This window comes from Aedes aegypti, chromosome 2 (assembly GCF_002204515.2).
Source record: "Aedes aegypti strain LVP_AGWG chromosome 2, AaegL5.0 Primary Assembly, whole genome shotgun sequence".
Taxonomy (NCBI): Eukaryota; Metazoa; Arthropoda; class Insecta; order Diptera; family Culicidae; genus Aedes; species Aedes aegypti.
The window spans coordinates 374479481-374493922 of record NC_035108.1 but is presented as its reverse complement, the minus strand read 5'-3'; the positions used below and the strand labels follow the sequence as shown (position 1 = coordinate 374493922).

The 14442-nt window shown below is 42.2% G+C and overlaps 1 protein-coding gene across 1 annotated transcript; it reads right to left on the bottom strand.

Moving 5' to 3' along the window:
* Positions 1-316: 316 nt before the first annotated feature.
* Positions 317-12695, bottom strand: LOC5572432. The gene is made up of 4 exons (XM_001660323.2): positions 12442-12695; positions 11859-12149; positions 1612-1734; positions 317-1547 (listed from the first exon to the last, which is right to left on the bottom strand). Exons 1-4 carry the CDS (start codon positions 12487-12489, stop codon positions 678-680), a joined length of 1332 nt encoding a protein of 443 aa, XP_001660373.2. The 5' UTR covers positions 12490-12695; the 3' UTR covers positions 317-677.
* Positions 12696-14442: the final 1747 nt, after the last annotated feature.

Below are 14442 nucleotides of genomic sequence, written 5' to 3'. Positions count from 1 at the left end.
TATGTCACTTGTTGATTCATGGGTGAGAATCCTTTGGCTGTCCTAAACAGGTATTTTTGCGCGTAGGACATGTCGTACACTCGTAGCTGTCCTTCCCGCGCCACCAAAATAATAAATATAATCCGGGTTTATTCGAAGAGTGGCGTGAGATGAGAATTGCCTGTCTCGACGCCACTCGTATCATAAACCCAAGTACGGATTGACGCGAAGATACTGCGGTGGTCTGGTACTTCGGACGTGATATAACATTTAAAGGTTTTTATTTGCTGAAAACATAAATATTTTATTGGAAATTCAAATTTTAAATAATCAATAATTTACGGTGCAATCATACGGTAGCAAATATTTTGTATTTTGATTCAAAATAAACGGTTAATCACATTTCAGAATAGCATCAATTCAATTTAGAACTAATGAATAGGTATAACGGAATTGGAATTTTCGTAGCAAAGGTACTTTTTATGGATTAAATACTTAAGGCCAGAAAAAAAGATTGGATGATCTGGTTTTTTTTCTCGTTATGACCTAACTACAAATTACTTTTTTTGGGGTTAGTAAATGATGTTTCTTAATGGAAATGTTAATTAAAACAAATCATAAAAAGTTCTGATTGTTGGAAAGCATATTAATGATAAAAATAAATGTTAGCTCATTTTCGACGGATAAATTTTTATAAATTATAAAAATTTCAGAAAAGAACTAAACATTTCGAAAGTTCGTTTGTAGCTCTCATAGACAAGACTCGCCGGTTGCTTTCCGTTTCCTTCCGCCAGATCGCATTGTGGCCTTGTTCCGTAGGATAATAGTGGAATGAATTCATCATAGGTACAGTTCCGGTTGCCATGTTCGATTTCCATCGAAAGCGTTTCAGTCTCGTTGCCATCTTCATCCTCTTCAGCGTTTAAGCCACCGCCATCTTCATCGCTGTTCATCGGATACATGAAGCGAAACTTCTTCCAGCTAATTGTGGCTCCGTAGTTGCGTATGATCGGAGCCAATTGCTGCGCTGGAAGCGGTTGAAATTCAGCCTTATAGTTTGAATGTGTTCCGTTGAAGTGAACGGCTCGGTTCAGCAGTTGGGCTTTTTCGATTGCCATTTGCAGGGAGCATTCGCAGTCTTTTAGTAAGAGAGATTGTTCCACCGAGGGATTTGCAGCCGATATGGGGCATCCACTAGTGCAATTGTCCTGCTGCATTGGCGTGGACGGTTCACTAACAGCACCACCGGAAGCATCGCCTGCGGAACTGACGGCACTCTGTGCTTGCTGGGTGGCGGTGGTCCCACGGAACAAGAGATTTCCAGGTACATTAACGTTGCTAGCTATGAAGAAGGCCCCTGCAATGGTCATAACGCTGGCGGTGTAACTCAATGCAATGACGGTGCTGTAATTGAGGATTTGCTTGGCCAGTGTCATGGTCGGAAGGAAGTTGATCAGCTCGGTGTAGGTCAGCCAACCGCGTGCCAAACCCTGTCGCTTGGCGAGCACCTTCTCGACTGATTTGAGCTTTTCGAAGAATTCGTGATTCGATACGTACACTCTCCAACCCTGCGAAAACAAATAATGTTCAAAATTGGTTGTTTGAACCAGTTTGAGAGCTTATTCTACTCACAATTGCATCAAGAAATTCAAGCTCTAGCTCCTTCATGTGATTGACCGATAAGTTTCCTGATTCGGCCCAGGCACTTAGATAGATGTCCTCATCATAACCACAGTAAAACTTGGTTGACACCATCTGTAAAAGGAATGAAAAATTATAAGTTTTTTTCTGGTGCAATGAAATATCTTCTGATTACAAGTTTCCAAAGTATGACCGTAAGCTAAATGACTAACTATCTCATCTACATATTCGGACCCTCTGAGCTAGGCTTTGCAAAATTTAACGATCATACTGTATACTGTAACACACGAGCCATAATTTCATCCCATTTATCCCCTGCATTTTTATACGGTTTCCCGGACAAACTGATAAAATTGATCAAGGCGACGATGGAGCGAGTGATGTGCGTAGTCCGAGTATCATGGACACTCTTGAGTCCCTTTCAGGGTTGGGAAAAATCTTGAAATTCACTCTACAGTAGCCAAGCAAAGCAAATCACAGTCAGCGAAGGCAGTGAAACTCACGCTCATCGCTGCTGTAGGCAAAAGCCTTGAATATTGCGAAACACCCGTTGCTAAGGGCAACCCAAAATTACTGTAGAAAAATGTTCTATTTCCCGCTGCATTTCCCGCATTTACAGCCTATGATGACACTACCAATTTAGAAAATTCATGCACCAAAAATGGACCTATGGATCAATGCACGAGTTCACGAATTTTACGTTTGAGCGGTGCCAAGTTCACGCGTTTCCATGGTTACGTAAATAACACGACACCGCTCAAATGTCAAGGAGTGAACTCATACATGGACCTATGCACGGGTTCACTATTTGACGTTTTAGCGGTGCCGTGTTATTTATGTCACCATGGAAACTAATGAATTCGGCACTGCTCAAACGTCAAATTAGTGAACTCGTGCATCGGTCCATTGGTCCATGTACGAGTTCACTAATGGACCGATGCACGAGTTCACTAATTTGACGTTTGAGCGGTGCCGAATTCACTAGTTTCCATGGTCACCTAAATAACACGACACCGCTAAAACGTCAAATAGTGAACCCGTGCATAGGTCCATTGACGTTTGAGCGGTGCCGAATTCACTCGTTGCCATGGTCACATAAACAACACGTGACAGCTATGTGAATGGTAAGTACCATCAGTGCACCAGTATCCGCTCATGTCCCTATTTCCGCTCACCAGTGAAAAAAAAAAGATTTTTCATGTCAAAAACCAACATTTTTCGCACGGATATATTCTAGCAATATTAACAACTTTCAAATGAACCCGTCTGACATTATTTTCATTCGGTAAAATAATTCTTTATATTGAAAACACAAGACCTCGTGAGCGGTTATTGGGTCACTGGATATTTTTGTGTGTTCCAATAACCGCTTGTGATACTTCTTGATTTGACAGCTTGATTAATAATGAACTCTTTTAAAAGCACGGCCTGCTCAGTGTAATGCTTAACTACAACACAGCTCATGCAAAAAATTAAACAAAATTTCAAAGAAATGTCGATTTTATTATATAGCCTTCTTTATTGCAGTAGTAGCTATGGTTTTATCACAGACAAACAGACGTAACACTTAGAACAAATCTCGATCAAAATCATAGTCACGAGGACATGTACGCCCAATGCTAAAATTAGTGTGTTTGGCCGACAGACCAACAGATGGCGGTAGTGTGTAAACGTCAAACGCGAACAAAAACGATGCGAGCGCTGCGGGTGGTCGATTGGCCACCTACTATATTTTTGATTCGACCGTTAAAAAGGTGGTCGATGGACAATGATGAGAGTGTGACGTCTGTTTGTCTGTGGTTTTATCATAATAAATATCAGGATGAATAACGGAATTCGAAAAAATGCATTTTCTAGTAAGTTCGTCACGAAATCTGTTTACCGTGAGCGGAAATAGAAACACTTAAATGCAGTAACAAATGCAATTAAACATTGCGTATTTCTTTTACCACTGGACTATCGCAGAAGTTTTTACAAGTGCGGAAACGCTAATAAAAGTGCGCAATTACATCAAATCGCGTAGGTGTCTTCGGGGGACTTATTCTTCGTAAATCAAAGAGTAAGTGCTCTGAAGACACAAACAGGATTCAATGCAATCCCGCAAGTTAAAGAAATACACAATAAGGGTATTCACCTAAAAGCGTGAATCTCTTCGTAAGTCATGATTACCTGCGTATCTTAAATATTCCACCATAATTCGTAAACTATGAATGGAATATTTCAAATGATTGAAATGAGACATTATTCAATCCAAGAATGCGATAATAATCGTAACAACTGTCGTCGTAAAGATCCCAAGCAAACGATATTCATATTCAGAGAATGATTAAAGCGTGATGATTGCTGAAGGATAATGGAGACAATGAAATCGTATGCGCACCAGATTTAGCATAAAATTGCTTATGTTTAGGATAAGTTTTTTTTTTTTTACTTATCTCGTTTATTTGGTAGGCTCGGGCGCCATAGGGCATAACAGAGCCGAAATCATTTAATCTTTTACATTTATTTTTTTTTACATATTATATTTTGTAATTACTTTAAAACTATGTTAGTTTGGGTAACCGAAGTACTCGCGGTTGATTCGAGGTTAGGGATTACATTTGAACAATAGGAAAGGAAAGGATTTCTTAGGGTTTCTGTTGTACTTTTATAGTGATACTTAAACTACTTAGACTACTAGCTTGATAAGATTTGATGGGACAGGTTGTCCAGAACTGTAACGAAACTAAAAAAACGTATTAAACGGGGGAGACAGCGACAAGACGAGGACAATTTGAACGGGAAAACGATAGACAGGGGACGAACGACAATCAAACTCTGACATCAATACGTTTCAAAAACATATAGATCGCATTCATGTATTCTAAATCAAGGCTCGCCAACACTTCCCTAACAGGTTTCTGTTGTTTTCCTCGGACCCGGAGTGTTTCAGTCAGTTCGGATCTGATGCCACGGTGCTCATCGCATCCCCATACGACATGTTCAATATCCTGGTAAGCCTCGCCGCAAACACAGAGATTGCTTTCCGAGAGCCCAATACGGTAGGTATGCGCGTTTAACGAATAGTGATTGGACATAAGCCGACACATAACACGAATGAAATCACGACTCATGTCCAATCCCTTAAACCATGGATTTTTCGACACCTGTGGAAATATGGAGTGCAGCCATCTACCCATTTCTCCGTCTCTCCATTTCTGTTGCCAGCTGATCAAGGTCTCCTGACGGGTCAATGCAAAAAATTCATCGAAGGTGATTTGACGCTCGTAAACATCACCTTCTATTGCGCCTACCTTAGCCAGAGAGTCCGCTTTCTCATTGCCCGGAATGGAGCAATGAGAAGGGATCCAAGCCAGGGTAATAGTGTATGAGCGATTTGACAAAGCACTCAATGCTTGGCGTATTCCATTCAGGAAGTACGCTGAGTGCTTTACCGGTTTCATTGACCGGACAGCCTCCAGAGAACTTAGACTGTCGGTAAAAATGAAGAAATGCTCGGGTGGAAGAGAACTGATGTACTCTAAGGTGTAATGTATAGCTGCTAGTTCAGCAACATATACAGAACATGGCTTTTGAAGCATGAAGGAGGCGCTATGGAAAATGTTGTAAACACCGAAACCAGTGATATCGTCCATTTTTGATCCATCAGTGAAGAACTGTCGGTCCTCGCTGACATGCCCGAATTTACTTGCAAACATGGGAGGGATAAACTTTGAACGTAAATGATCTGATATTCCATAGATCTCTTGCTTCATGGACAGATCGAAAACTACAGAGGAACGGTCGAAGTCAGGGAAGTCACCTCGAGTGGTATTAACCGAAGATGGGCTGACCTCCAGCGTCATGTACCAGTAGTACACACTCATGAAACGAGTTTGAGGGTTATGTTCAAGCAGCTTTTCGTAGTTTTCAATAACCAATGGATTGAGAACCTCACAACGGATGAGGAACCTGAGTGTTAACTCCGCGAAACGATCTGTCAGAGGCTGTACTCCTGCAAGTACCTCTAAACTCATAGTATGAGTTGAGTTCATGCAGCCTAACGCGATGCGAAGACAACGATACTGAATCCGTTGTATCTTCAGCATATGTGTTTTCGCCGCGGATTGAAAACAGAAGCTACCGTATTCTAAAACTGACAAGATGGTGGTTCGATACAGCTTGATCAGATCTTCTGGGTGGGCTCCCCACCATGTTCCGGTTATAGTTCGCATGAAGTTGATTCTTTTTTGGCATTTCTGTGTCAGATACACAATGTGCTTCCCCCAGGTGCATTTGGAGTCGAACCAGACCCCGAGATATTTAGAAGACATGCTATGAGAGATTGTCTTACCCATGAGTGTAAGTGGAAACTTAGCAGGTTTGTGTTTTTTAGAAAAGACAACCATCTCAGTTTTCTCCGGGGAGAATTCGATACCCAGCTTTAAGGCCCAAGTAGACAAATTGTCTAGAGTATCCTGTAAAGGTCCTTGCAGCTCGGCTGCGGTTGGTCCTGTGACAGAAACAACACAGTCGTCTGCAAGCTGTCTTAACGAACAATTTTCCATGAGACAACCATCGATGTCCCTCACGTAAAAATTATAAAGCAGGGGACTCAGACATGAGCCCTGGGGGAGACCCATGTAGCTTATTCGTGAAACTGTCAAGTCGCCATGAGCAAAACTCATATGCTTCTCTGACAACAAATTGTACAAAAAATTGTTCAAAATTGATGAAAGGCCACTTGCGTGGAGTTTGTCTGAAAGGACATCAACACAAACTGAGTCAAAAGCACCCTTAATATCCAAAAATACTGAACCCATCTGCTCTTTTTGAGCAAAGGCAAGCTGAATTTCTGAAGAAAGTAGCGCAAGACAGTCGTTCGTTCCTTTGCCTCTGCGAAAACCAAACTGCGTATCTGACAGCAAGCCACTCGATTCAACCCATTTATCCAGTCGAAAGAGAATCATCTTCTCTAACAACTTGCGAAGACATGACAACATTGCGATTGGACGGTACGAATTATGATCCGACGCTGGTTTCCCAGGTTTTTGGATAGCTATCACCCTCACCTGCCTCCAATCATCCGGAACAATGTTACACTCCAGAAACTGATTAAACAAGTTCAATAAGCGCCTCTTCGCGACGTCAGGGAGGTTCTTAAGCAAATTGAACTTTATTCGATCCATTCCTGGAGCGGAATTATTACATGAAAGGAGGGCAAGTGAGAATTCAACCATCGAAAACGGTCTATCCATGACATCCCTATCATCTGGAGGGGCTCGACGAACGCGATCTACTGGAACTGAATCCGGACAAACTTTCTTGGCGAAAGCGATAATCCACCGCGGACTGCTCTCTCGATCTTCATTAATCGACGACGCGTTACGCATTCTTTTTCCGACGGTCCAAAGCGTTCTTAACGAGGTCTCGCGTGATAATCCTTCCACGAAATGGCGCCAATAACCACTTTTCTTCGCTTTGACCAAGTTTTTAAACTTAAGTTCAAGGGAAGAATAGTGCTCATAGTTGTGAATTGTACCACGTTTCCGGAAAATTTTAAACGCGGCGGATTTCTCGCGATAGAGTTCCGTACACTCGTCATCCCACCACGGATTGGGAGGCTTTTTACGAATCGACGGACCTGGCACAGGACGACGTTGTGCTTGAAGCGCGCTGTTGAGAATCAACTCGGATAAAAATCGATACTCTTCCAACGGAGGAAGAACTTGTACCGCTAGTTCTCCATCAATGATCGTTTCAGCGTACTTTCCCCAGTCAATGTGTTTCGTGAGGTCGTATGCAAGATCAATGGATGAAGGCTGATGTGTTCCATTAGTAATTGACACTACGATCGGCATGTGATCACTACCATGGGGATCCTGGATTACCCTCCATGAACAATCCAGTGATAGTGAGCTCGAACATATGGAGAGGTCTAAACGGCTATCCCTTGAACTTCCATCTTGCGCTGGAGGTGCAACTCGCGTAACTTCCCCAGTGTTTAGAATTGTCATATTGAAGTCGTCACAAAGGTCATATATCAACGTTGATCGGTGGTCGTCATACAGTTCCCCCCAGCCTGTTCCGTGGGAGTTGAAGTCCCCCATGAGCAACCGTGGCTCAGGCATAACTGAGCAGATGTGAGAAAGATCTCTGCGAGAGATCGCAGTTCTCGGCGGAAGATATATGGAGGCGACACTGAGGCTTTTGCCTCGGATAGTCACCTGACATGCAACGACTTCAATGCCTGTCATCGGTGGCAGATCGACTCGGTAGAACGAGTGATGCTTTTTGATCCCTAAAAGCACCCCTCCATACGAGTCGGGACGATCCAGGCGAATAATATTGAAATCATGGAAAGGAAGGGTCGCATCAGGTGTTAGCCATGTTTCTGACAACGCAAAAACATCGCACTGCAAATTACTAACTAAAAATTTAAAACTATCTAATTTAGGCATAATACTACGACAGTTCCAGTGTAGAACAGAAATCACATCTTCGACCTCGGTGGATAAATTATCCATCAAAAGATATGATCGATGCAAGGAAGGGCATTGTTGAAGCAAGTTGCTTCAAAAGAGGAGTCACACAAGGAAGAAGACCGTTGACAATGTTCTTCACTAGGTCGGAAGCATTGAAGAAATTGAGGATGATATCCACGATGCCAGAGAGCGTGAACATTGCAGCACCCTGAGATTGCTCCTGATGCTCCATATGTGGGCTTTCTGGCTGAGAAGTCTGAAAAGTTGGGACATCTGGGATTTTTGATGTGCCCGGTAGCGGCGGAAAGTCTTTTTCCTCTTGGAGTTTGAATCCAGGAGGTGAACGCTTGGAGACTTTCTCGGCAGGCTTAGAATGTTTCATGGCTGATGGGTGGTCACTGCTAGGCAGATTCCGAGGCTTTTTTGTGGGTCTCTGGAGCCTCACACGCTTCCTCGTTGTACCCTTAAAAACGAAGGGAACCCCTTCACCAACCTCAGAGTCGGAGCCCTGATCATCAAGAGGCAGAGAAGAGTAGATGTTTCGAGATTCAGCGGACGGAGCAGCCTTTTTCAACATCTCGGCAAAACTTCGCCGAGAGCGCTGCTCTAAAGACCGCCGCTGATGTTGCTGCCGGCGTACGTACGTCGGGCAATTATCGAGAGCATGTGGAGGACCTTCGTTGCAATAAACACATTTTGGAGGTGTACTGCAGGCACCATCCACATGTCTCTCCCCGCAAGAAGCACAACGGGGTTTATTGCAGCAATACTGAGCGGTGTGGCCCAGCTGCTTGCAATTGGTGCAATTCATGACCTTCGGCACGTACAGCCGAACAGGTAGTCGAAGTTTGCCGATTACGACAAAATCCGGCAAAGCAGATCCGGAGAAAGTCACACAAATGGAGTCTGAATTTGAATAAACTTTCTTTTCTCCCACCTGGGATACCGAGTGCAATTGCTTGCACTCCAGTATCGGGACAGGCGGAAGAGAAGGGTTTTTAAAACGACCACAGCCCTGCATCAACTCTTCGCAGGTCATACTTCCTTCGGTGACTACTCCCGCAATCTCGACCCGATGGCTCGGCAGATATACATGATACTCTCGTGTAAAGAGCTCATAGCCTGCAATCTCGTTGGCTTGTTTACGGTCACTGACGGTGACACGAAGCTTACTGGTACCCACAGTATCGATGGAGACAACGGTTGAGAATCGCTTAGTCAGATCCTTACTGATCTGACTAGTGTTCAACCGTTTGCCTTTGGGTCGAAAGAAAACAACATATGGCCCGCTAGAGTCGGGCGGGTAGGCCTTGAGGCGGGGGCACGCTGGAGAAGACACGTTACTGGTTTCCATTTGAGACGATCCAGCTTGAAAGGACAAAAATGGTGTAGGGCTGCTCGTATTCTGTTGGCTCGCTACATTTGGTGCCAACAATAAAGCTTCAGTAATGGGATACGACGTACCCCCGCCATCATCATCTTCGCCCATTGCGGCAGCTCAATAGTGCCACGGGCACAGAAATATATATCTGTACTAACACTTATGGCAAGAATAAAGTTCCAATCACACAAAAAGGGAAAAAACAATAAGGGGAATGTGAAAAAATACCTATACAAAATAAAAAACTGAACGATCAAGACGGTGGAAGAGGGGAAATCAACGGGGAATTATCTATGTACTTATCTTATCTGCACACTGCGATTTGCACTGACTGTCCGTCCACTGAACCATGCGGTTATTCCACACACGCGGAAAGGAAGCACGCCAATGTGTGTACGCTCTCTTCACTACACGATGAGTGGCAACGCGCGGGACGGGGAAGTAAGCCAAAGGCGATCGGCTAGCTGTTAGCAAGGCTGTGTATGTGGTTGGACGCTCGCTGTTCTCTCTTCTGCTCTCTCACGGCCAACCACCGATGAACACGGTCGTAACTCACTGCTGGAAGTACGACGCGGGCCGCACGCCCAAGTCGCACGAATGGGAAAGACCACGCGGTAATGAAAGTATGGGCCACGCGGTTGGTTTTGCAAAAAACTAAAACTTTCAAACTACGATGGTCCTTTGGCTTCGCCAAAGGAGTAACGCTTCTAATCCGAACTTAACACTTTCAACTGCACTCAGAACACTTTAATTGCACTCGAAAAAACCAAAACTTTTGGAGAAAAACGAGGCGGAACCCGGACAACGAGAACTGTCGACTGTCTCGCACGGTAGCTCGACAAAGAATGTTTAGGATAAGTTAGGTTGAGTAAATTGAAAACGTGTTTTTTTCTCTTATAAGCAGGTGAAATCAACTCACCTGTGAAAAATCTGAACTGCTACGGCAGATGAAACGTAATATGTTGTTAACAAAATGTTAATAAAATCTTAAATTTGTTTTACCAAATTAGTATGATAGTGTTGTCTAACACAGAATACCTAGATATAAGAAATTAATTTAATGTTTTGAATGATACTGACCTTTCAAGTATATCATTTTGGTCACACGATACTGTTTTTGTCGGAATACGAATGATTTTGTCGTTGTCTCCCGTGCTTTATTGGCGAAGTTGTGAGTTTTTTGCATGTCGCACAAATCATGCCCAGATATATGTGATGATCTTATTACCTATACATCAAACACACAAACTGTTCAATATGCACAAGTGATTGGTTTTAGCTTTAATTTAAATACATAGCCCCTGGAAATAGTATATGAAATTTCAAGTTTGAACTTTTTGTTTTTGGTAACTAGATGTAGCTTTTATTTTTCATTGTGTCGGAAGTGGAACATTTTATTTGAAATAATTCGTAGTTTATTTTACGCAGATTTTCATGTACGCAACTTTAAGTGAATAGGCCTTTTCACATGACGTTTCAAATCAGCTGATCCGGAAGCTCTTTGACAGTTCTTCTATGAAAATGACAGGCCCGTGTTAGCACCGGTCCTCCACCGATGTAAACAAATGCATAGACGGACCTGTCACATGAAAAGGCATATAACTCTAATATTTTTTGTAACTTTTTCAAATTCTTTTAATTTCGCCGCTTAGTATAGGAGTATAGGAGCTATATCGTGACATAAAAAAGTAATGATCGACATAATAGTTATTTTATAACAAACATTTGAACACATATGTTCCCTCAAATGAGCGGAATCTGTTGCACTGATGGTAATTGATATACGTTTATCAAGTATACCTTGGTTTGCAATTATGGTTATGCTAAACTATTTTCTCAATTATTATTATTTCAGTGGTATGAAATTTATATTAGCTTTCTAAAAGCGACTTCTATAGATTTTTCAATGCTTCAAGAGGGAAATTTATGGAATTTGTTAATTTGATTTGCATGAGTGTAGGCAAAGGAAAACCAAAAACAGGGTAATAGACTGTATAAATCGTGTGTATAAATCCAGTTAGAATAGTGTGCTATAGCTACCAATATCATCGCATCTCAAAAAAGTTATTAATCTGCCTTTGCACAACAAAAAAAGCTTTCTTCTAATTGAAACCAGTGAATTACAAATGTGATCACCTCTACGGTAAACATTACTGAAGCGTGAAGAGAAAGAGTAGGTAAAAGTTAATCATTGCGTTTAGCTCCTCCGATAGATCACGCTATCGCCAAAGATGCAACAAAACAAGCAAAGCGCTTCGAATGCATCATTTAAAATAGGTCGTAATTTCTCACTGTTGACTCGCTATTTCTGCCAGCCCATTCATTGGCGCTGAGATTCAATCGCAAGGTTCAAGGTCCACCCATTCGTCACGAATCCGAAATTGGGTACTTACCATTGACACTATGAATAGTTCCGACGGGGTAATTCGACGCGCATAGGCCGGATCCACGACGTTCAACCGGTCCAGATAGATCATGGCCAGGATGAGCGAGCAGGGCGTTACCGTCAGATTGCCCACGGTGACAAAGTTCAGCCGGCTCAGCGAGTGGCCGCGGTGCGATTCGGAGAAAATGTCCGCTGCGTAATCGGCCAGAGGGCGGCTTATTTTGGTGCATTTCACCGTCGACGAGCCGTAGTACAGCGTTTTCTTGATGCGGTTGAGGAACTCCTCATGATCAATCACCTATGTTGCGCGATAAGAAAGAACAAAAAACCATAGCATTGAAATTTGGTTTTATATGTATGTTTGAATGTTGATTGGTGCACGAATATGGAATTCGATCATTTTTAGACACAAATAAGGTTCTTTTTTCCAAAGATTTAATGCATATGGATTCATTAAACGTTGAATAATAGATGACACCTATGACTTCATAATTTCTAACCAACTTGATGTGCCTTGTTGTTAGCATATGAAATTGATACACTGTATGCGAGATTGCCATGAAAGGAAGTGGATTTTCGATTCGACTGACCTTATTGTTATCCGTGATATTGATGGATGGTTGCTCGGGTTCAATCATTTTGGGGTGTCCCTGTTTACTGCAGGCACATCACCACCGGTAGATCACGAGGAAAAGTTTGCACGTATGAAAATCACGCTTTCACCGCGGAAAATAAGTAGAATTTGCAAAAGGAAAGCACACAACAATCGAGATAACACGCACCACCGCGGACCACCAGGCCGTGTTTTTCTTTCTGCGATGCACGAGAAAAATGATGGACGATGGCGGACTGTCAGCCAGCAAAGGTGAATAAAAGAAATATTGTGGTGAATATAGATGCATCAGGGTTGAAGTCCGCACGGAAGCACGGCACTACTCAAAATGAGTTGTTAATGAATTCATTCACATATTTATTTCATAACGCTAAAAATGATCATTTTTGACACCCACCCACCCCCTCGTAACGCCTTTTTGTATGAATCTTCTGAAAATTATGTATGACCCGTAACATCATAAGGACACCCACCCACCCCCTTCAGCGTTATGAAATTTGTGAATAGGCCCTAATCGAAAGTTTATTTATGTACAATAAATAATGTATTTCACCCACCTGGCAGTGTACAATTTATATCTAATGTTCAAAGATTCTGATTTTGATTAAATAAAGGCTTACAGGATCTAAAATAATACAAATGTTCCATTGACCTTTGTTTACTCGCAGTTTGTATTCAGATAACGATGTGTCATCTCAATTCGACAAGTCAATTTGTCATTTTGACATCTCGCACTTCTGTAGGGACCCGCACTTCTGAAGTGCGGGGTCCATTGAGGTGGGAACTGCGCAATACTTTAGCATTTTTTCCCGCTCAAATAACGGATCTTCTTCTTCTTCTTTCTGGCGTTACGTCCCCACTGGGACAGAGCCTGCTTCTCAGCTTAGTGTTCTTATGAGCACTTCCACTGTTATTAACTGAGAGCTTACTATGCCAATGACCATTTTTGCATGCGTATATCGTGTGGCAGGTACGAAGATACTCTATGCCCTGGGAAGTCGAGAAAATTTTCAACCCGAAAAGATCCTCGACCGGTGGGATTCGAACCCACGACCCTCAGCTTGGTCTTGCTGAATAGCTGCGCGTTTACCGCTACGGCTATCTGGGCCCCATAAAATAACGGAGATCATGTTTGACGTTCGCTTAGTCGACAAAAATACCACAGGGGTTCAACTTTTCAACACCGGGGTTGTTCCTTTCTGACATTTCGGAAGGGACACGAAAAAAAAATACAAGCAAAATTAGAGTTTAAATCAAGGGGTGGACAATATTAAAAAAAAACTTTAAAAAATGTTTTTTGGACTTAAACCATCGGAAAATATTAGAAAATTGAGTAAACATATGTTTTTGACCTAAACTTAAGCGTTTGGCACTAAAATTGGAAATTGGAAAGCCCTGCCTTTATGATCCTATAAGAAGCACTAAATTTCAAGTATGTTTTTTTGCTGGCTTAGTTTCAGAAATAGGTATAGAATAACCTTTTTGAATTTATTTTTGATTGAAAAATAAAAATTTAATTTTAAGCGATCGTTTAAAGCCTTAGCTTTTAGGTGGGCAAATATGTTCTACGGTTTTCAACGTGGATATTTTTCTCCTGCTAGGTTCACAGCTAAGGTACAAGATGCATTTTGAGGTTTCTTTTTGATTGAATAATAAAAAAAAATTAAGCGATAGTTTGAACCCTTAGCTTTTAGATGGGCAAATTTGTTCTACGGTTTTCAACTTGGATATTTTTTTCCTGCTAGGTTCACAGCTAAGCGATCTTTTAAATCAAAAATCGTTTAAATCGTTAGATCAAAAATTTGTATATATTTGAATGATGAATTGATGGGCTCCGTTCTACAGCAAGGTCGTGATAGTATGAACAGCTGCAGAGACAATTGGTCTGGTCTGTGGTAGTGTCAGTGAACAACGTAGCAGCGCACCTTTCTACCATCGCCACCAAGCCCTTCACTAGATTTGCGCGGATCAAAAGGCT